The 20007-nt window shown below is 58.3% G+C and overlaps 7 protein-coding genes across 7 annotated transcripts; 1 reads left to right on the top strand and 6 right to left on the bottom strand.

Annotated features, from left to right (window-relative positions):
- Positions 1 to 1023: 1023 nt before the first annotated feature.
- On the top strand, positions 1024 to 5836 carry PUNSTDRAFT_76855 (urea amidolyase; the record flags this gene model as incomplete). Its single annotated transcript, XM_007388627.1, has 19 exons — positions 1024 to 1590; positions 1653 to 1721; positions 1775 to 1892; positions 1943 to 2008; positions 2063 to 2397; positions 2451 to 2683; positions 2741 to 3158; positions 3216 to 3444; positions 3494 to 3692; positions 3743 to 3992; positions 4044 to 4190; positions 4253 to 4540; positions 4590 to 4637; positions 4689 to 4751; positions 4810 to 4867; positions 4926 to 5048; positions 5219 to 5381; positions 5439 to 5524; positions 5601 to 5836. 19 exons carry the CDS (start codon positions 1024 to 1026, stop codon positions 5834 to 5836), a joined length of 3696 nt encoding a protein of 1231 aa, XP_007388689.1.
- Positions 5837 to 5992: 156 nt separating this feature from the next.
- On the bottom strand, positions 5993 to 7137 carry PUNSTDRAFT_116663 (uncharacterized protein; the record flags this gene model as incomplete). The annotated part of the gene is made up of 5 exons (XM_007388626.1): positions 5993 to 6016; positions 6077 to 6333; positions 6393 to 6682; positions 6739 to 6796; positions 6858 to 7137. 5 exons carry the CDS (start codon positions 7135 to 7137, stop codon positions 5993 to 5995), a joined length of 909 nt encoding a protein of 302 aa, XP_007388688.1.
- A 447-nt stretch (positions 7138 to 7584) lies between these two features.
- On the bottom strand, positions 7585 to 8799 carry PUNSTDRAFT_76907 (uncharacterized protein; the record flags this gene model as incomplete). Its single annotated transcript, XM_007388625.1, has 7 exons — positions 7585 to 7662; positions 7717 to 7932; positions 7991 to 8095; positions 8162 to 8263; positions 8321 to 8453; positions 8525 to 8685; positions 8749 to 8799. 7 exons carry the CDS (start codon positions 8797 to 8799, stop codon positions 7585 to 7587), a joined length of 846 nt encoding a protein of 281 aa, XP_007388687.1.
- A 386-nt stretch (positions 8800 to 9185) lies between these two features.
- Positions 9186 to 10712, bottom strand: PUNSTDRAFT_108696 (family A1 protease; the record flags this gene model as incomplete). Its single annotated transcript, XM_007388624.1, has 6 exons — positions 9186 to 9551; positions 9610 to 9846; positions 9902 to 10104; positions 10167 to 10276; positions 10325 to 10549; positions 10606 to 10712. The coding sequence occupies 6 exons, from the start codon at positions 10710 to 10712 to the stop codon at positions 9186 to 9188; spliced, it is 1248 nt and encodes a 415-aa protein (XP_007388686.1).
- Positions 10713 to 11309: 597 nt separating this feature from the next.
- PUNSTDRAFT_55764 (uncharacterized protein) lies at positions 11310 to 13024 on the bottom strand. Its single transcript, XM_007388623.1, has 3 exons — positions 12439 to 13024; positions 12194 to 12376; positions 11310 to 12133 (listed from the first exon to the last, which is right to left on the bottom strand). Exons 1-3 carry the CDS (start codon positions 12991 to 12993, stop codon positions 11450 to 11452), a joined length of 1422 nt encoding a protein of 473 aa, XP_007388685.1. The 5' UTR covers positions 12994 to 13024; the 3' UTR covers positions 11310 to 11449.
- A 2726-nt stretch (positions 13025 to 15750) lies between these two features.
- On the bottom strand, positions 15751 to 17394 carry PUNSTDRAFT_146685 (homoserine acetyltransferase; the record flags this gene model as incomplete). Its single annotated transcript, XM_007388622.1, has 11 exons — positions 15751 to 15846; positions 15910 to 15991; positions 16056 to 16263; positions 16325 to 16368; positions 16427 to 16556; positions 16613 to 16660; positions 16731 to 16771; positions 16825 to 16983; positions 17042 to 17098; positions 17163 to 17250; positions 17306 to 17394. The coding sequence occupies 11 exons, from the start codon at positions 17392 to 17394 to the stop codon at positions 15770 to 15772; spliced, it is 1023 nt and encodes a 340-aa protein (XP_007388684.1). The 3' UTR covers positions 15751 to 15769.
- A 284-nt stretch (positions 17395 to 17678) lies between these two features.
- On the bottom strand, positions 17679 to 19992 carry PUNSTDRAFT_146684 (uncharacterized protein). The gene is made up of 10 exons (XM_007388621.1): positions 19555 to 19992; positions 19448 to 19502; positions 19358 to 19383; positions 19149 to 19303; positions 19013 to 19092; positions 18860 to 18959; positions 18663 to 18805; positions 18463 to 18607; positions 18303 to 18409; positions 17679 to 18242 (listed from the first exon to the last, which is right to left on the bottom strand). The coding sequence occupies exons 1-10, from the start codon at positions 19827 to 19829 to the stop codon at positions 17769 to 17771; spliced, it is 1560 nt and encodes a 519-aa protein (XP_007388683.1). The 5' UTR covers positions 19830 to 19992; the 3' UTR covers positions 17679 to 17768.
- Between the last annotated feature and the right edge of the window lie 15 nt (positions 19993 to 20007).

The following is a 20007-nucleotide window of genomic DNA, read 5'->3' as shown; positions in this document are numbered from 1 at the left end:
TTGCGTCGTGTTTGAGCTGTTGTTTTTGCAGGAATGCACAGGTTCGATCCCCGGCGGTTGCTTTTTGTTGTACATTTGTCCAGTGCTATACCTATAAACAAGGTCATGTACAATTACGCTCCGCATGATATCGGTGTTGTGTTAGCTCACCGGTTAAGTGTCTGTTACTATTGGTTTTGGTGGCAGTCCGCCTCGCGCGTTCGAGTCCGACCATTGCGTCCCTTTTTAACAATTGTTTCCTCCTGCTTCCCTCCTCACTTTTGCTCAGGCCGCTTGCTCTCGTACTTAGGGTGCTTACTCTGCTAAGGGAGTGATTTGTACTGTAATATGCATTGGACCGGCCTGAACTGTCGAAACTTCTTGCAATTAGGCTACGGTGGGCCTCGGGGTCCTTGTGGCGGTGCTTTGTATTATGCCGGATCACGCTTTCGGAATAGGCGTGTTTCTTGAGCGGGTATGCCGAGCGAAGCCGAGAATTTGAAATACATGATCCGCCAGCCGCTCTATCGCGTCGTACTCCCCCAAGCCCAGGATATAAAAGGAAAGATCACATGATTGTTTACCCCTGAGTTCACATGATCTATTACTCTGTTACAACATTGACTACCGCCCTAGGATTTGGGAGTTCGACGCGATACGAGCGGCTGGTTAAGGAGCCTGGTTTTCAGGTAAAGCGACGCACCGGACAGGCTTAGTGGTCGGCGGCGACAAAGGCAGGTCGCGGGTTCTACTTCGACCATCATGCATCATGACCTGCACTGCGAAAATCCGGAACGCTCGTCATACACACCGGCTCTCTGCTATGCTGTGGTACACGAGTGTAGACGCTATATGACTGAGATGCGCCACTTGACCTTGGGGACCAAAATACTCGGTTCACTCACGGCACCATAATAAGGAAGCGGCCGTGTGCGGAATAGTTCGCTCGTCATGCGCACACACTACGGTCCAACGTTGATAAGGCTCTAAGCATCTCACCGGGACGCCTTCATTGTAGCCTTGTCCGCAGCATTGGAAGGAGCTATGAGGTTCGACGACCAGAAGCTGCTCATCGCAAACCGTGGCGAGATCGCCCTCCGCATCCTCCGCACCGCACGAAAACTTGGCCTTCACACTATCTCGATCTACTCTCCCGCAGATGCGACCGCACCCCACGCCTCGGTCGCGGACCAATCTGTCCCTCTTCGCGAAAGCCTCTCGTACCTGGATGTCGACGAGGTCGTGCTTGCTGCCGTAAAGTCTGGCGCGACGCTCGTGCATCCCGGTTACGGATTCCTCTCCGAAAACGCAGAACTCGCGAGAAAACTTGATGAGCATGGCATCACGTTCCTGGGGCCGAGCGCGGAAGTGATACACAAGATGGGGTTGAAGCACGAGGCGCGGACGATGGCGAAGGAGGCAGGGGTACCTGTCGTACCTGGAACTGAGGGGCTGGTCACGTACGTACGCGATGCGGTCAAGGCGGCGGATTTGATCGGGTGGCCGGTTATGTTGAAGAGTACCGCAGGGGGAGGTGGCATGGGACTGGTCGTCTGCAATGACGCGAAACAGCTGGAGGACAAGTTCGAGGCTACGAAAGGTCGGGCCAAAGTGAGCTGGTGCCATTATGCGTGCACTACAGGGTTGACCGGGATTGATCGCGTACGCCACAGTCCCTGTTCAAGAACGACGGCCTCTTTCTCGAACGTTACATACCGTCCGCTCGACACATCGAAGTACAGGTACCGAGATTCCTCTTCGATTACCTTACGAAGTGAACTGACAATATACCAAGGTCTTCGGCGATGGCCACGGACACGCGATACACATGGGCGAACGCGAGTGCAGCGTCCAACGAAGGCATCAAAAAGTCCTTGAAGAGTCACCAAGTTCGTTCATGGACAAACATCCAGGTGCCCATGTTTTCCCCATTGGAGTATTCTTCAACTAACCGTCATGTCAGACGTACGACAGAAGATGTATGATGCAGCGGTGAAGCTATGTCAGTTAATCAAGTACGGATCTGCGGGTATGTATAACCCTGTCAAGACTGCATCTCACCGTGGCAAACCAACCTTTACAGGGACAGTCGAGTTTATCGTGGACGATTCGACTGCCGAGTTCTTCTTCCTGGAGATGAATACCCGCCTGCAAGTCGAACACCCGATCACAGAGGCCGTTCATCCCGGTCTTGACCTCGTAGAGCTCATGATTAAGCAAGGCATCGCGGAACGCGCTGGCGTCCACCTAGCGCCCGATCTCATGGACCAGTCACGCTATGGATCGAACACCGCACAACTTCACGCCATCGAAGCGCGGGTGTACTGCGAGAACCCTGCAGCCAACTTCAAGCCATCGCCTGGGGTGCTCCAACTCGTAGAATTCCCGAAAGAAGACTGGCTCAGGCTCGAAAACTGGGTAAGTAAGCTTTGTCCAGACCCGTCTTTTGCCGTAACCGACCCGCGTGCTAGGTTGGCACCGGCACTACGGTTACACCCTTTTACGATCCGCTGGCATGCAAGCTGATCGTTACCGGTACTTCACGATCTGAGGCTGTCTCGCGTCTGAAGCAGGCTCTATCGGAAACAAAGATTCTCGGTTCGCCGAACAACGTCTCGTACCTCGACGCTGTATGTAGCTCGAAGACTTTCCAGCACGGGAACGCCATGACCACATTTTTGGAGCACTTCAAGTTCACGCCCAGGTAAGGAGTCGCAACCGCGGTTGCATCGTTCGAATCTCATGCTTTTGCCTTTGCCAGAGCAATGGACGTCATTGCGGGCGGGGTTGAGACCACCGTTCAAGATCTGCCTGGGCGCCTGACCGGGCTCGGTATGCCTCGTAGCGGGCCTATGGACCCCATGGCATTCATGGCGGCGAACGCGCTCGTTTCGAACGACGTCAACGCCGAAGCTCTCGAAGTTACTCTCACCGGTTGCAAACTGTACTTCCACGCATCAACCGTCGTCGCGGTTTGCGGTCCTCCGGTATCGCTGACTATCAACGGGGAGCCGGAGAAGATATGGACGAAGGTGGTGGTACCGGCGGGCGGCAGGCTGGTCGTCGGGACCTTGAAGGAGAAAGGGATGAGAGTTTACGTTGGAGTGAGGGGCGGGTTCCCGGGGATACCGAAGTATCTGGAATCGAAGTCCACATCCATGGGATTAGGAGGGTATCAGGTGAGTCGCGTAGTGCACAGATCGTTAAACGTGACTGATCTATTTCATCTGCTGTAGGGACGCTCATTGACTGCCGGTGATCATATCGAGCTGGGCGATTGCGCACCAAAAGACGACGAGCTAGGGGCCGCGCCGATACCATCATCATTGATTCCTGATTACCCGGATGCATGGGAGATACTATGTCTTGCCGGCCCACACGGTGATGAGGATTTCGTCACGCCCGCGGGTGTTGAAGCGTTCTACTCGACGAACTGGAAAGTCAGCGCATCTAGCAATCGCATGGGTCAGTCATACAGAGATACTCGTTTCGTGCCGCTCATTTGGTTTTCCAGGGATTCGGCTAGAGGGACCCAAGCTTCAGTGGGCTCGTCCGAATGGTGGAGAAGGCGGTTCGCATCCCAGCAATATCCATGATAATGGCTACGCCCTCGGCTCCATCAACGTCAACGGCGACACGCCCGTCATATTGACTAACGAAGGTCCGGACATGGGCGGTTACGTATGTTTCTGCACTGTCGCCACCTCAGAAAGGTGTGTATTACAAACTTGGTCAAGGTGCTTTCGGTAGTGATTGCTCGCAGGTGGAAGCTAGGGCAACTGCGCCTGGGGTGCACCATTCGCTTCCGGCGCATATCATTCGAAAAGGCCTCGGGGCTCACTCGGCTCCAACACGATTGGATATCAGCAGTGCAAGACCACGTACGAACCGGACAATCGACGTGGCCCGTTCGTGGCGCAGACGAACCAGAATCTGAAGTATCCTCGCATCCCAAGCTGCTGATTCTGGAACCGTCACTGTCGAATCCGCGACCAAGGGTGGTTTTCCGGCAGGTCCGTGCTTCTCCAGAGGCCACGTTTCGTAGCTCACCACGCCATATGCAGGCCGGCGACTCGGCCGTTCTGGTGGAATATGGGCCGATGCTTCTTGACTTCGCCATGCGTGTTCGCGTTCACGCTCTGGAGGGTGGAGTGCTTCGTCGCCAAGTCAACGGCATCCGTGGTTTTGCGCCATGCATACGATCAACTATGGTGATTCATGCAACATACCGCATTGTCCATACATGGGCCCTTACACACACTTGGATCTCTAGGTACACTACGATCCCCTGGAAATTTCGCAGGACAATGTCCTCTCTATACTGGTCGAGGTTGAGAAATCTTTGCCTAACACCTTGGAATCTATGGAGTTCCCTGGGCGAAGGATTACCCTTCCCATTGTGCTGGACGATCGATGGAATAGGGAGGCTCTGGAACGCTACATGCGGAGCATACGGGACAAAGCGGTGTACTTGCCCAGCAACGTAGAATATCTCGCCAAGAACAATGGACTGGATGGAGGAGAGGCCGAGGCTTTGAAGCTCCTCGTGCAATCAGACTTCGTACGTTTAGCATGCGGCGTCTCTGAATTGAGTGCTCATTAGAGTTCAGCTCGTGTTTGGCGTCGGGTTCTATCTAGCTTGTCCGTTCCTCATACCCGTGAGCCGCGATGGAAAGCCCGTCCAAGGGCCCTGGCTGAGCTCCTAGCAGATAGACCCCAGATGCCGGCTCGTCGCGCAGAAGATGAACCCGTCGCGGACGTATACTCCCCGGGTGGGTTGTCTTTCATGAACATTGTCTAGGGGTGCCGGGCTGACGGGATTGCCGTTAGGGGGCCATCGGCATCGCTGGTTTGGTAGCAGCCATATATCCCGTCGAGTCTCCGGGCGGTAAGTGTCTGCGGAAGCTACCATATTTGATGTGCTTGCCGACGCGTTTACTGCCAAGGTTATCAGCTGTACGGTCGGACTCTACCGGCTTGGCAGACATGGGGCAAAGGACCAGATTTCCAACCCGACAGGCCTTGGCTACTGAACGCGTTCGACCAAGTGAGTTTTCCTTCCCAAAGAAGTATGCGGCCTTGTTGACCGACAAGGTGAAGGTACGATTCGAACCAGTCTCAGAGACAGAATACCTGGACGTGAGTATCCCGGGGGGGGGGGATGGGATTAGTCGTTCAACACATATTCATCCGTAGATCCTGAGGGACTTCGACGCCGGCCGATACAAGATAAAGGTAGACCCTCCGCCCGGATCGAGCGCCTACCCGTGTGCTTATGATATCCAGATTGAAGAGGCGACGTTCTCCATGGCGCGGTATACGGCATTTGTGGACTCCATCGCAGACGAGGTCGCTGTATACAAGCACAAGCAGAGTGCCGCTGTGGCGAAACAGGAGGCAATGTAATTATGCTGCTCCCGCCTCGCATTCGCATCGATGCTGAGTGCTTGTTGCTACAGAGAGGCCGAGCTACTGGCGCAGTGGGAGGCCGAGAAGGCTAAGATTGCGCAGGACAATGGACCCAATGCCGTGGACACTACAGCGGGTAAGTGGACATTGCAACCTGCGTCAACGAGCGTGTATAATGATCGTCTTGCTTATCTTGAACGTAGGCGACGCAGAAGGGGGCGCTTCGGTGACCTCTTCCATGTCGGCGTCGATTTGGAAAATACGCTGCGAGGTCGGCGATGTGGTGCAGTCCGCAGAGGACGTGTTGGTCATCTTGGAGGCCATGAAGACGGAGATCAATGTCGAAGCAGGCGAAGAGAACGTAGGCAGGAGGGTGAAGGCGTTTGGCAGGGGCATCCGGGAGGGCACGTCAGTCAACGCCGGCGATGTTCTGGTCGTTTTCGAATGATCGTGCTCGATGATTGTGGGATTCTCCGTCGTTGCGGCATGGTCAGACAGTCTATTGGCTCGCACTCGTACATTAGGGGATCTATGGGTAGTGTACGATATGAACGTCCGACGAGTGGAGCACACACAATCCGAAGGGGTTTTTCTGACTCTCTCCTCAGGAGACGACGAGCTTGAGAGACTGGAAGAGATATCCATGTCAGCTACAATAGGCAAGCGGACGCCAACGAAGCCAACGTACGCAAGAGACGGACACGTCCGCGGAGAAGCCGAAGGAGTTGCGGAACACGGGCAGGTCGCCGGTGAGGACGAGCGCATCCTCGGTGGAGACGTAGACGAGGTCGGTCGACTCGGGCTTGGAGCCGTCGCTGTTTACCCAGCCGAGGCTGAGCTCGAGGTCGTCGCTGATGGACCAGATCGCGCTCTCGACGGCGACGGAGATGCCGGTGATAAACGAGAACGCGTTGGAGATGATCGAGGGGATCGCGCCGAGGCCGCCTGCGGAATGCCGTTTTGTGAACACCGTCTTCGAGCGAGAATCATGTAGCGGCACGTACACTGCTCAACGCCACCGAGCGCGACGTAGTTGAGCGCGCCGGAGACGAGGTCGACGGCCTTGCTAGCGTGGCCGACGATGGCGCCAAAGAAGGGGAAGTCGCTGATCCCGTTCGACGCGGTGATATCGAACGGCGACGAATCGTCCGAGACGGTGAAGGACACCTTCAGAGCGGCGTCGACGTCGGTGCAGAGGCCGTACTGGCCGTATTTGTTCGGCGACGCAGAGACGTAGCCGATGACCGACGAGTTGTCGTTGGAAACGACCGACACGGTGCCAGTGTAAGAACGGCTGCGCGATCGCTTGTTAGTGCGCTATCCTGCGTGTCAACGCTGTTCTCAACTCACGAGTTGAGGTTTGGCGCGGTAGAGCGCTTGGGCAGGGTGGCGGACACGGTGGAAGTCGCTGAAGTAGGGCCGTGTGGTTAGAGAGGAGTACCGCGACATTGCGGAAGGCAGGGACTGACGAAGGTCGCGCAGGTTCACGGGCGCTTTCGGGTTGAGGCCGCGAGCCATACGCTTGGCGTTGGTCATGTAACGCGGCGATATCTCGCCGGTGGCCAGGGTCTTCAGCTCGATATCGACCGGGTTGAAGTGCAGATCATCCCGAACGTCGAGGATGTTCGTGATTTCGCCGAGCGCGCCGTCGACGAGGCCGTCGAGCGGACCGAGCTCTGCGGGCGGCGCGACGGCGATGACGGCCGTAGCGAACAGCGCAGCAGACACGATGGAGAACAAGCCCTTCATGATTGGATTTTCAAAGAACGTGGGGGTGAAATGAACGTGGGGGGCGGGAGATGGCGATTGGAGGGAAGGTCCGGTGGACACTTGAACAGAGTAGAGCAGACGCAGGTGCGTTGAGGAAAGGAGAAAAAAAGGCCGTTGGGCACCAGGAAACGCGTTATATATCCCCGTCGCCAGCGCCGAGCAGTACGCGCTCGGGTGGAAGGAAGCCCCTAAGCGAAGGGTTGCCGACTCCTGATTGGCCCGCAACAATTTGTCAACCCCGGCTTCTTCGCGGCTAACGCTGCCCCAGCGACGAAGGAACTCGAAGGAAGGCGCTCGGGAACTCGGAAGCACGGCTCACGTCATTTTCCAGGCGAGGCGGCGCCACAAAAGGTGACCGGAGCCTCGGACCCTGCTCTACATTTCAGCTACAGGGACGATGGGATACGTAGGAACACAAAGCACTAACTACTGCATCCTCGTCAAGCGCCACCCGTGGACAGTGCTCCGGACCTCTTCCTCCCCTGGATCGTCGGGGAACATGGGCTAGCAATCGGATGAGCCTCGTGCGATAGCGAAGAAGGGTGCGATGTGACCGACCGGAAAGCGTTCTGTCAATATCTCTTCACATCGCCAACGTCGTTCGCGCGCCTTTTCGAAGAACTGCATGTCGCGATCCGCCAGGTGGGGTCGATGATGCGTGTAAAACACGAGCACGCAGGGGCCAGCTTCTTCGGCGGAGGAGGAAGCAGAACTCGTTGGGGATGTTGGGCGCTCGGCGAGCGCCAGATCGCACGTCTTCAGAAGGGCGTCGTGCTGATCGCATCATGCCATTAGCTCGGTGTACGAAATTGGGACGGCGCGTTCGGTTTACCTGGGAGTGATTGAAGACGAGGTCGGAGAGGATGATCAGATGGAACTTTTCGCCTTCTTGTAGCTGCTGCAGTAAGGGATCGACATCATGACCCCATATATAGCCCTGGACATGCGATGGACATCATCAGAAATGGTGTAAAAGAAAGGCACGAGGCAGACGTTGTGTCACCGTAACATGGACCGCGCTTTGAGCTGCAGCAGGGACGTTCCTGTCCACGTTCACTTTTAGGTTGTCGATGAGGGAAGCATCGGGATAGTCGGTGAGGACGACCTGCGCCACGTTCAGCCACCTCAGTCTCGACTCCGATCGGTCAAACTTGGAACTGACATAACGTGCTCCGTCGAGCGCGGTGACTATCCCTGGAAGCCCACCTCCTGCACCCAGCTCAAGCACATTCTTGTCACGAAAAAGCTCCGTGTGTTGGTCCAGATACGACGCGAACGAGCGCGACGCGTTCCAGCTGTTGAAAGCACGACGGGATGAGCGCACGTTCACGTCAAACGGGGACCAGGTCTCTACTCGGATACGTACAGGTAATGCCCCCAAAGCGGATGCGATCCGACCAATTTAATCTCTATCTCCGCCCAAGAAGTCGATTCCGCAAGAGATGACGAAGAGTCCGGATCCGAGTCGTTGACCCGTCGCCGGTAGACCGCAAAAGTGGGTTCAGGCGAAGGTGGTCGTGGTTCTTCCTATCGAACGCATCGCGATGGACATCCATAGGCCCGATCAAGGTTGAGATGAGCTGGACTGACGGTGAAGACAGAGTCTAGAGAGAGCCCTTGGTTATCTTCGTCGTCGCTCATGATTTGTGAAGGCTGAAGCCGACGAGCGAGCGAAAATGGCTTCAGGGGCGGTTTCCGCGGGAGTTCATATGCAGACGCTATTCAAGTTCCGCACTACAGAAAGTGGTTCGAATTCGAAGCGATCGCGATATCGTCTACGGTCTGCCCACAAAGTACCATAGAGTAGATCGACGTTCGATTCTTCAGTCTCAATCGAATAAGGATCCTCGTGCGGCTCTAGCGAGCCAACAGACACAGTACATCCGAAGTTCCATTGCGGTCGAGCTCGTTACAACATTGATGCGATACATTCCATCCGTAATCATACCATCCATCCTTGCAATTGGCTGAGAGCCATGTCCAACACCCTGGTGTGCAGCCAGGGGGGCAGAGCTTGAAACGCGCGCCTAGTTGGAGGTGGCGGTCGTCTTCGCGGTGGTCGCGATACCGAAGCGGCTGTTGGTGGTGTCGAACACGGTGTAGAAGCGCTCGAGGAAGGTGTAGCCGTCGATGAAGTCGAGGCCAGAGCCCGAGCTGGAGCCGATGTCGTTCACCACGAGGTAGATGTGCGAGGACGAGCCGCCGATGTACGAGTTGAGCGAGCGCGGCCAGATCTGCGCGTTGGGCGTGAGCGTGTATTTCTTGCCGCCGATGGTGAAGACGAGGTCGGAGAGGTCGTTGTACTGCGCGGTCGTGATGCGCAGCAGGCCGGTCGTGCTGTCCAGCTTGGCGCCCGTCGCGGACTTGTACTTGTCGAACGCGTCCGTGGCGAGCTAGGGAGGATATAGGTCAGACAAGATACGTTTTGCAGTGAGCAGACGAGCGACTCACGTAGACGAGGGTGGTGCCGGTGTCGACGATACCAGCGGTGGAGCTGAGGATCGAGGTCGAGCCGTACTTGATCGATTGATCAATACCCCAGTACTCCGAGGCCGGCGAGGTGCTCGTCAGGGAAACGTAGTGAAGCGAGCCGGTGTACTTGCTGCTGTCGGCGCCGCCGAAGGTGAGCTCGCCGTTGGTGGTCGACTCAACGGTGGTGGGGGCGTAGTAGATGCCGACAGCGGCGGTCTGCGTGAGAGCGGTTTAGCAGGCAGTCATTAACAGACCGGGAAACGGCTCGTACCGATATCGTGCCCTGGGAGTACAGGTTGTCGGTGACGGTCGGAATTTTGGTGGACGAGGAGCTGCCAAGAGTGCCCTCGGTGAGGTCGGTAGGGCCGATACCGAGGATACCATCGACACCGGAGAAGCCAGACGCCGTGGAAGCAACGCCGATGGACTGCTTGGTGATGACCAGGTCAGACGAGAGGGTCACGGTGTCGGTGTCTGAAGAGTAAGAAGCAAAGGATGAGATGATGCGCTTCCACTGGGTCCAAGACTGAACTGACATTCGGTTCCGGAGAAGGAGCCAGAGCCGTAGCTCACGGAGACGGACTTGCCGGTGGACTTGGAAGTGCTGGTCTTGACGTATTTCTTGTCAGCACCGAGCCAAGTGTTGCTGTAGACCATATGAGAAAGGATCTCGTCGGAGCTCATCCATGTTTACCTGGACCCGGTGTCGATGAGCAGGCTGTAAGACGTGGCAGGGCTGCCGACGCCGACGCTAGCGACGTAGGTGACGGCCGTGTTGGTGACGCTGATGGAGTATGACGTGCGCTTGTGCGTGTTTCCGTGCTTCTCAGCGAGCGCGGCACCCTTCTCCTTGATGAGGTTGATACGAGCGCGGTCAGCCTCAACGACGTTCAGCACGCCGTTGGTGCCGTTGTTGAACCTGCATATCATGTATTCAATACTGTTTGCCATGCGCGTGGAGAAGGCCCGACTGACCTGACGGCGAACGGCAGCTTGACGGGGGAGGGCTCACGCACAACCGGGGTCGTATAACCCCCGATGGCGAGGAGCAGCAGAGACAGCAGAGCAGAAGAGCGGAACATGGCTAGTGAGTCCTGAGGCTGTCTCGTAGCTGCAACCCTTTACCGAGACGAACTCGATGTCAATCCATGGCGTCTACGAGCTGCTTTTATATCCGCAAAATATCGGTGGAGTTGGCAGTAGCTAAATTCAGCACATCTAATAAAAGAAGGACCGCATGGAAGGAACGCACTGTTGCGATCTCCGGAGACCACCAGCGTGGACCCGATCAAGATGAACTCAGAGGTATTGCGTACTATGGTTATGTCCTGACGCGGTTTTCGCCAATACCGACGCCGATCGAGTGATGGAAGACCTTGTGCTACACCCGCTGGTGGAGGGGTTGCATGCTTTGGTAACGCAAGATCAGCGGCAACCGTCAATAACACAGGAATCTGGTTGCTCGTCGACGACCGTGGCGAATACTTCGCAACGGAAGGCGAATAATACGAAACCTCATTGTGCAAATTCTGGCTTGCAGCACCCAGACACCCCGACTTTGAGATCATGTCGGGAGGGCGAGAGGAAGAACGATGTTAGCCTTCGTTACCAGCCTGTCTAAATTTAGCCGACGCGCGACCTTCAGCCACCGACGCGCTTCTGTTCACCGTCAATGTATGGTTTCCTCCCCAAACTCCGCAAAGCATGGCGAGACAGTATTTCACAGCAAGCACCACAATAAATGCAAGCAAAAGATTCACCCTCCAAAATAACAATCACAGATGACCAACAGATGAAGCCGCCCTGGACCGTGCAACAATCACCTCCCCGATCTCCCGGACACGTACGACAAAGGCCTCGTCCCGAACCTCGGTGTTCGCCCAGTACTGGCAGCATTGGCGAGCGTGTTCGCCTGCGTTGCTGGACTCGGCCCCGAGTCCCCACTGAGGCGTTCTACGCTCTGGCTCGCGAGCACGGCCGGATCGGCGTACTCGCGCGGGTCGTAGTGCTTGTACGACCCACGCGACGCCACGGACGCGATCGACGTGGACGACGGCATGCGGCGCAGATCCGGCTGTGCGCCCGTGCGCGAGTGTCCCCCACCTCCACCAGCGGTTAGATTTGAGGTCGACACATTGTGGTCGGACAAGTTGGACGCTGAGAGCGGCACCTGGCTCGATGCGCTCCCGACGCGTTGCACGCCGCCCCCGCCTCCGCCCCCGCCTCCGCCCCCGCCAGACATGACGGAGCCCGGCGTGCCCGAGCCTACACGGGATGGTGCCTGCCGATAGGACCCGCCGCCACCGGCGAAGGGCTGAGCAGCGCTGAGCGACGCGGAACGGCGATGCCCAAGAGTTTCGCGGCTGGGCCGTCGGCCGAGGCTTGAAAGCGCGCGGGGCGACGCCATTCGCTGATGTATGGACTCCATGTGGCCCAGCGGACTGAGCATGCCGGTGCCCGAACGACGCGTCGCAGGTGTGCCTGTCACGGTCGCGGACCGCGTCTATCGCGTGATCTAGCTGGTCAGCTTCGAGGTTGGCACCGATATTGAAGAACGACGTACCGGGGGCACGACGCTGATCCCAATCTCGGTCCCCGACGTCCCGGAGAGCGCGGTGCTCTGGCGGGTGTGCCCGCCAGACCTTGATCCCTGTTCGGACTGCGGAGCCAGAGGGGCAGGCGTGGTCAGCTTGGACGGCCTTGTCCGCATCGACGGGGGGCCTCGTCGCGGCGGGCTCTGCGTCCTCTATAGCGTCCAAGAAAGCATCAGCTCACGCCAACAGCACACAAAAGTGCCTGAGTCCATACTTCCTGAACCGCGTGGTCTCTCCAATCCTGCGCGATGTCCGGGTTGGAGTATCGCAGTTGATCAGCAAACTGCTGCGTTCCCTGAGTCTGAGGCATCTCTCCCTCCGTCCCAACCTCCACCCAATCGCCCTCCGGCGTCCTCGCCCTCATCGACCCCAACCCCTGTTCCCTCCTCACGCTCTTTCCCCCCTCCGTCGGCGCCACGCTCGCCCTGCGGCCCACTCGAGGCGTCGGCACCACCTCCGGCACCACGCTCATCCTGTTCCTCAAGTTCGCCGTGCTCGCCGTGACCGACTCTGTCGGGCGTGGAACGGCGTTGACGTACCCAAAATCGCGCACGCGGACGTGCTCCCGCGGGTCCTGGCGCAAGCTCGCAAAATCCGTGTTCGTGTGCGTATTCATCGTGTCCTCCGAGCGGTGCACCGCGAGCTCGCGCGGCGGCGGCGGGCGCGGCGACGTCGTCCCTCCCATCGCCCACGGCGGTGGCAGCGAGATCCCGTCCTCGTCCGCGCGGGGGATCCAGCCCTCCGGCGGTAATATATGACCACTCGGCATGCGGGGCGAGGCCTGGGGCGACGGCGCGAGCGGCGGGGGCTGTAGCTCATCGACGGGGGGCTGGTCCTGTTGATACCGTCGATTCCGGCGTCCGCTCACTCGCGAGATGATATTGGCCATACGGGACCCACCTCGCTTCTTGCTCGCCCACGCCGGTGACTTACGGCGGGGCGGCCCTGGCGGAAGGTCTTCAGTCGGCGCGGGGGAGCGCGCCTCGGCCTGGGAGGCAGCTATGAAAGACGCCCCTGCCATGAGCGCCGACGTCGCGTTGGGCGCAGGCGCGCCGAAGTCGACGCTAGCAGGGGGCGGTGGGGGAGCTTGGGGAGCTTGGGGCGCTTGGGGCTGGTACTGAGGTTGGCGTGACGGACCGGCGCGAGCTTGCTGCTTCTGCTGCGCCTCCTCCTCCTGCAACGCCCTCTCCTCCTCTTCGTCATAATACTCCTCGTCCTCGTCTTCCTCGTCTTCCTCGTCCTCGTCCATCGCCGCAGCATCCGCCTCCATCTGCTCCCTCCTCCGATCCAATGCACCCGCCCTACGCGCCCACTTCATGCCCTCTTCGAACCCTGCCCGCCTCCCTTCCTCCCTTGCGCTCCACACGAGCTTCTCCTCCCTCAACCTCCGCGCCGCCGAGCGCGCCTTCGCCGCGTCCTCCTCCGCGTCCTCCCGCGCGCGCTCCACCTGCTCGAGCACCTCCTGCGCGCGATAAATCTCCTGCTGCGCGCGCTCGAGCTGCGCCCGATGCAGCCTCAGCTCCTCCGACAGCGTTGCGAGCTCCTGCTGCGCAGCCAACTTCGCCTCGTTCGCGCGCCGGAGCGACGCAAACGTGTCCGTTACCGCGCGCTCCGCCGCGTCCGCCCGCCGCCGCTCGTGCTCCAACTGCGCGCCCGCCGCGTCGAGCGCCGCCCGCGCGTCCGCCGCCTGCGTCTCCTCGCTGATGATCAGCCGGACGAGGTCGCGACTCGTCAGGCCCGCCGAGTGGCGCGAGCTGCTCCCCGTTCGCCGGTGCCGCCTCGAGCGCGACGACGTCGAGTGTCCGTTTTGGTAACGTGGGTCGTCTTGGTAGACGTGGTTGCTGGACGGCAGCTGACCGTCATCTCCGAAGGCGGTATCTCCGGAAGCAGGAGGATCGTAGCCATTGGGACCAGACACGGGATCACCAATATTGTCGTCGCGTGGGCCGACACCTCGGGCGGCGTTGTCCATGGGTATTGAGGACGGGCCCACCATCGTATCTGGCACATCGGGCACGGGCATCGCCGCCGTCTGGAAGGGGATGTCGGGTTCAGGCCACTGAGGTGGATCGGGTCCGGGGAACGCAGGCCCACGCATGAACTCGGAGACAGGCGGGATCCGTTGAGGAGGTCGTTGTGAATATACCCCTGGGGGTGTCGGAGGGTTGTCGTACACGCGCGGCGCCGTCGGAGGCGGTCCCTCAAACGCGCGCCTTTCCTCGTAGGCGACGGGAGATAGGGGCTTAACACGTTCCCAGTAGCCGCCATCGTGGTTGTATATGATAGACGCGGAGTCCGATGTCGCGTCGGAAACCGCGCCTTGCGGTGGCGGCGGGAAAGAGACAGCGGGGACGGGGCGCTCGCGGGGGGGCGGGATCGGGATCGGCACGTCCTGGCTGCGCGGGCTGAAGCCGTTCCGAAGTTCGTCGCTGTGGTGCGCCAACGATTCCGGGTACGCCTGGCCGTCCGGGACGTCGGGCACGCGATCCTCGAAGAAGCTGTCGTCGTCCGCCCCGTTCGGGAGCGGCGCGTGCCGGAGCGACGGCGAGAGGAGTTTGGCGCGCTGCGGCTCCAGCCTGCTATTCCGGGCGGGACGAGAGCCACTTGCGGACGAGCCGGCGCCGTTGACCGGATAAGTGTTCACGATCTTGTAGTCTTCGGGCTCGCCAGGGGGGAAAGGCGGCAGGGGCCGGGAGCGCGGGGAGAGGTGGGGAAGAAGCCCCATGAAATATCTTCCTGGGATATAGGATGTATTAGAGCGAGTAGCAAGTGTCGTGGCTCGTAAGAAAGCGGAGGGTAAAGTGGGACTGCATTGATAGAAGTATCATCCCATTGTTCTCGAAACGGTGAACCAAACGGCCGACGAATGGGCAATATAAATTCATGGTATAGCATACATCCTCCGAATGTCGAGTATATGCGCATCAAAACTCACAGAAGCTTGCCACAAGATGCGGCCGCCTATACCGATTCCTGTATTCACCCTCTAGCACAACGATGATGGATCTCTGCAGTGAACGGGATAAATGATTCTTCGGGCTCCGATGTTTCCAGTCAAATTGCCAGTGTCAAGGCCAGCAAGGTCGATAGTGGTCTTACAGTAAAGTCGAGTCAAATCGAGTTCACGGACAAGAACACGTCGACGACCGACGACTGTAACGCCACAGACGAGAACACGAGCGCGTATCAGTACATCACGTGACTGTGTCCTTTCATGGGGGCGTTTGATTTCCTCTGTTCTTCCCATGTTCTTCCTCCACTTCCTCCACGAAGGATCGAGTGCGGACCGTGATGGCCAAGGTACAAAGATAAACACCTTATAGACTTGGGTGACCGGGGTTTTGTACCCGGTCCTGGTACAGCGTCTACATGGGTTATTTCATCCGCCTGTTTTCACTGCCCTCATACTGTTACAAGAGCTGCCCTGCGGTTCTGCGTCATAATAGAGGAAACACCGTGCCAGGAACTCATCAAGATGTGACACTTTCCGAGTCTTCTGCTCGCAACGATGATCGCAGCCACCGACCCTCCCCCGCCCTGCCCCCTCATGATGTCTCCTCCAAGAACTGTTTGATCTGAGCTGTGATGAAATCCGTATCCTTCGTGTTGCTGCCCCCACCAGCTGCACGGATCTCAAGTCAGCAACAGTGCCGACACGCATGACCACCAAAATCAGATTCCTCACCGAAGTGTCCCCACACGGTGTCGATCACCGCCAACTTCGCCCCGTTCGTCATGTGCGATATCTCAATCTCGCTGTCCTCCGGCTGCCTCGGACCCATGAGCCACTGATATCGAAATAATAATAATAAAACACAGGCCAGTACTTACGGGAAAGTACAGATCCGTCTTGCCGGGCATAACGAGCCCCTTGGCCTTGATCGCCGCGAGGGCCTTCGGATAGTCGCCGCCATCGCGCACGAGCGAGATGTCGCCCGTCTGCCACGTCTTCAGCAGCGTGAGCATATCGTTCGCGTCCCAGCGCGCGAGGAAGCGACCCTCCCAGTTCTCGCGCATCCACGTCTCCATGTCCGGGTACCTATTATGGGCGCACGTCAGTCCAAAAGCGAGACGAAAAGACGGACAAGGCAGGGACGAACGTGTTTTCGCCGCCCACGTGCAAGTACTGCTGCTCGCGGAACCACTGCGACGGGACGGGGAGATGAGCCAGGTGCGAGCGCACGACGTTCGTCTTTGCGTACCGTCTGGCCGTACGCCCACGCGCTATACACCCGGCCGAAGGCACGGATGCCGTGCTGCGGAGGCGACGTGTAGTGTCCGCCCTCAAAATCCTTCGAAGCGACCAACGCCGCCTTCGGCCCCTCGAGGAAACTGTGCCGCAGATCAGCCCCAGTACGGGGATGCATACCGGACAACCGTGTACACACCATTTGTTATGCGGGCTCGTCCTCGCGGATCCGCATATGCACACGAATCTAGATAGCCGGGAGAAGTCAGTGCTCTCCGCAGGCGCGAGCGCCGAGGCCAAGTTGGCGTTTCGCATACCTTTCGACAAACTCGGGATAAACGGTCGCCCAATAGTATGCCTTCACGACTTCGGATTGAGCCTTCGAAAATGGACTGTCTCGGAGTACCGTACCTGCTGACCCCCCATGCTGAACCCAACGACCATGTGCAGCGTCTGCACGCCAAGCTTCTTGGTCAGGACTGCATACTGCGCACGGATGTTGTCCTCGTAGGAGACGTGGGGGAAGTACGGGCCGTTGTACGGGACAGGGGTGTTGGACGGGGAGCTAGACTGGATGACGGGATGGACTCAGAGCGACATGAAGGCCCGAGGTTATATGCACGCGCACCTCGCCATTGGAGAAAAGGGCGAAAGTCACCACAAAGTACTTCGTCGTGTCGAGCGCCTGGAAGCAAAGAGCTCGTCAGAGACCGCGAATTATTTTCCCCGTCTTTTCAGGGAAAGCTCACCTTCCCCTGCCCGACGAGGTAGGCTTGGCCTGGGGAGGTCGTTTCAGCATGCCACGGACACGAAGACAAAGGCGGTACGGCATGCTCACTGTCCAGTTTACCAGGTCGGAAAGACCACACACGGCTTGGTTGGATCTCCATACGTCCTGTACGCCGTGATCGCGTTGGGCAACGTGCCGCCCGCGAACTTAAACCGGCCGTGGTGGTAGTATTGCGTCGCTGGCTCGGACATGGTGCACAATGCTTAAATGCCTGAGCGCAGGGTCCTCGCCGACGTCGACGATGAGAAGAGACGGCTGACCCGATCTCTCTCAGCTTATCTCCTGCGCAGTGTGCGGGTTATCTTGAACCCCATGGGCCGTGGCCTACATCGGGGCACATGGTTCGGTCCTTCGGGCGTCCGTCGAAGCTAGGGCACGGTGGGAACAGCGACGGACAAGAATATATGCGCAGCTCTCGTCGTATGCTTGTGCGAGTCCTCTCATCGTCAAAACTCAAGCAATGTAACGACGTCCGTGAGCGCAAGCATCGTGGCGAAAGACAACCCGGTCACTGCGGTGGCGGTACCCCCCCTCCCCAATCTAGCTATCCTGCGCACGATCAGGCTCAACGAAGGAACACCAGCACACCTTCGCTGCCCTGCACAGTGACCTTCCCATTCTCCAACTCCTCGACATCCAACACCCCGCTCGCCGTCCCGTTCTCATAGCTCTGCCCAGCCCACGTAATCGCCCCGACATCCTTCGAGTCCAACCCCGGCGCCGCCATCCTCTTCACCTTCCCCGTTCCCTTCGCCTGGACATAGTCACCCAGGTCAAGCGTGATCGCGACGCCCTCCGCGTCCTCTGCCGACGTTGTGACGTTCCTTTCCGCGAGGTTGAGGATCGCTAGACGCGCGAGCGAGCCTTTGTCCCAGATCGCGTACGCCGCGAGCTGCGGGTGCTGGGGGACATCCAACAGGCTGGTCTGGGTCTGGCCGGACGATCCGACAGCCTCCGTGATGAGGAGGTACGCGACGAAAGACGGCGATGCGCGTGCGGCGCCGTAGCGGTCGGTTTCGACCGGGTACCAGAGATCGTACTGGCGTGAAGGATTTGTGAGCGCGCGGGGATAAAGGAGTTAGAGAGGTAACCAGCACACCCATGAGAAGCCCGGGGAGTTCGCCTGGTTGCTGCTTTGTAACACGAGGGTTGCCCCTTGATGAAGGTACATTCGCGAGATGTTCAGGAACGCGCCATACAGCACCGCTGCACAAGCTAAGATTCAACTGGAAGACGATGTGCGGAGGAGCTCCACGTACTGTCGGCTAGCCAGAGAGCCTGACCAAAGGTGTCCGTGACATTCTGCTTGCCGGAGCATGACACAGAGCTGTACTCCCCCACGACGAACTCCTTTCCGGCGCCCTTCGCAGCCGCGATCTGCGGCTTCCACTCATCCAGATATGCCTGCGAGATGGTTGATCAGACAAGGAAGGGGTCGGATAGGATGGATGTCCTGCACCGTGATGTTGCCGTGATTGATCAGGTTCGGCAGTGTCGCGATCGCGTTCCGCACTGGGTCACAGGTGGAGTATTGATACGTATGTTGCGCGAAGACCTTAACGGCGTTAGTAGCGAGTACACCCTCCTCGATAATGGAAACAGCTATGAAGTCAGCTATCAGCTTTATGGTAGTCCCGGGCGGAAATCCACACTGACTGGTCATAGGCGCTGTCGGGAGTGGGTCTTCGGCAAAGCCTCCCGCTTGAAATATATTATGAGGCAACGAGAGGTTTTTCGTCAGCACGGATGTCCATCCCTACCATGACAAACGTCAGAATATGTCGTTCCCTACCAAATCAACCAACTTGCCAGAAACTGTGCCGTGTAGTCCGAAGAAGCCCAGGTGCTGGGTCTGCTTCCGCCAGCGTAGTGGTCTGCTTCGTTGCCAACTGCAGCATGAGCATGAGCATCGGGTGTATACAGCAAGCTGATCGGGTAGGCCCACTTTCTAGGGCGTATATGCGATCCCAGCCCACGTATTTGATCGCGGCCGCGATTTCATCGCGAGCGATGCCGATCGTGTCGTTCCCGAGGTTAACGGTGATGACGAAACGCGAGGTATCAGGGAAGACCCCCAGCGACTCGTAGAACGCAGGTCCACTGTCCGACGGTTCAGGGTCGACTTTTATCGGCATTCCGGTGATGTCAACTTACTAAGTCGTACGATATATCCCGCCGCTCTGAAGTTGGAGTTTCCGCTGGATGAGCACAACTGGGTGTCCTCTAGCTCAGACTGCTTCTCACCGAGCTCTCAGTCAGTTCTAGTGCAGACGCGTCCGGGTTAAATATCGAACTATCTCTGTGATACCCAGTCAATGACCACTCCGTTAACGGGCCGATTGGGGACTGACATGGTTATCCCTCCCGGGCGGACATCGGGACCAACACCTGTCCTCTCCACCAACCTCTGCATCAACTCCTTCGTTAGCAGATTCGGGTTTGACGCGTTGCCGCCGAACGACGGAAGGTACGAAAACTCGATCGAGAACGACGCTAGACGGCGATCTAGGATTTGCGATGCATTTGTCGGATGCGAAGATATCTTCGGAAGCGTCACATGTATCGCAACGCACGCAATCCGGACGTAGACGAGCAAGAGACACAGACAGAGACGATGCCCGAACATGGTGATGTCTGAGCGACTACGGCACGCCCGGGATTTGAGAGGTCATCCAGGTTTTAGTATCCATCGCGATGATATTGGAGGGATGTCACGAGGCGACGGCAACGGTGCATGACCTTGGTCAGAACAATGATGTCGGGGACAAGGGTCGGCTTGTGCATCGTGGTGCGGGTCGAAGTCT

The sequence above is a fragment of the Punctularia strigosozonata genome (genome assembly GCF_000264995.1).
Source record: "Punctularia strigosozonata HHB-11173 SS5 unplaced genomic scaffold PUNSTscaffold_19, whole genome shotgun sequence".
Classification (NCBI taxonomy): Eukaryota; Fungi; Basidiomycota; class Agaricomycetes; order Corticiales; family Punctulariaceae; genus Punctularia; species Punctularia strigosozonata.
The sequence above is the reverse complement of the archived record's forward strand: the minus strand, read 5'-3'. Positions and strand labels throughout refer to the sequence as shown.

Coding starts and splice junctions, on each gene's coding strand:
- PUNSTDRAFT_55764 (XM_007388623.1), bottom strand. CDS start 12,993: ATGCCGAGTGGTCATATATTACCGCCGGAGGGCTGGATCCCCCGCGCG. Junction 12,377..12,438: donor GAGACCACGCGGTTCAGGAA/GTATGGACTCAG, acceptor TGGACGCTATAG/AGGACGCAGAGCCCGCCGCG. Junction 12,134..12,193: donor GGATCAGCGTCGTGCCCCCG/GTACGTCGTTCT, acceptor ATCACGCGATAG/ACGCGGTCCGCGACCGTGAC.
- PUNSTDRAFT_146684 (XM_007388621.1), bottom strand. CDS start 19,829: ATGTTCGGGCATCGTCTCTGTCTGTGTCTCTTGCTCGTCTACGTCCGG. Junction 19,503..19,554: donor CGCCCGGGAGGGATAACCAT/GTCAGTCCCCAA, acceptor TGGGTATCACAG/AGATAGTTCGATATTTAACC. Junction 19,304..19,357: donor GGGATATATCGTACGACTTA/GTAAGTTGACAT, acceptor ACCGTCGGACAG/TGGACCTGCGTTCTACGAGT.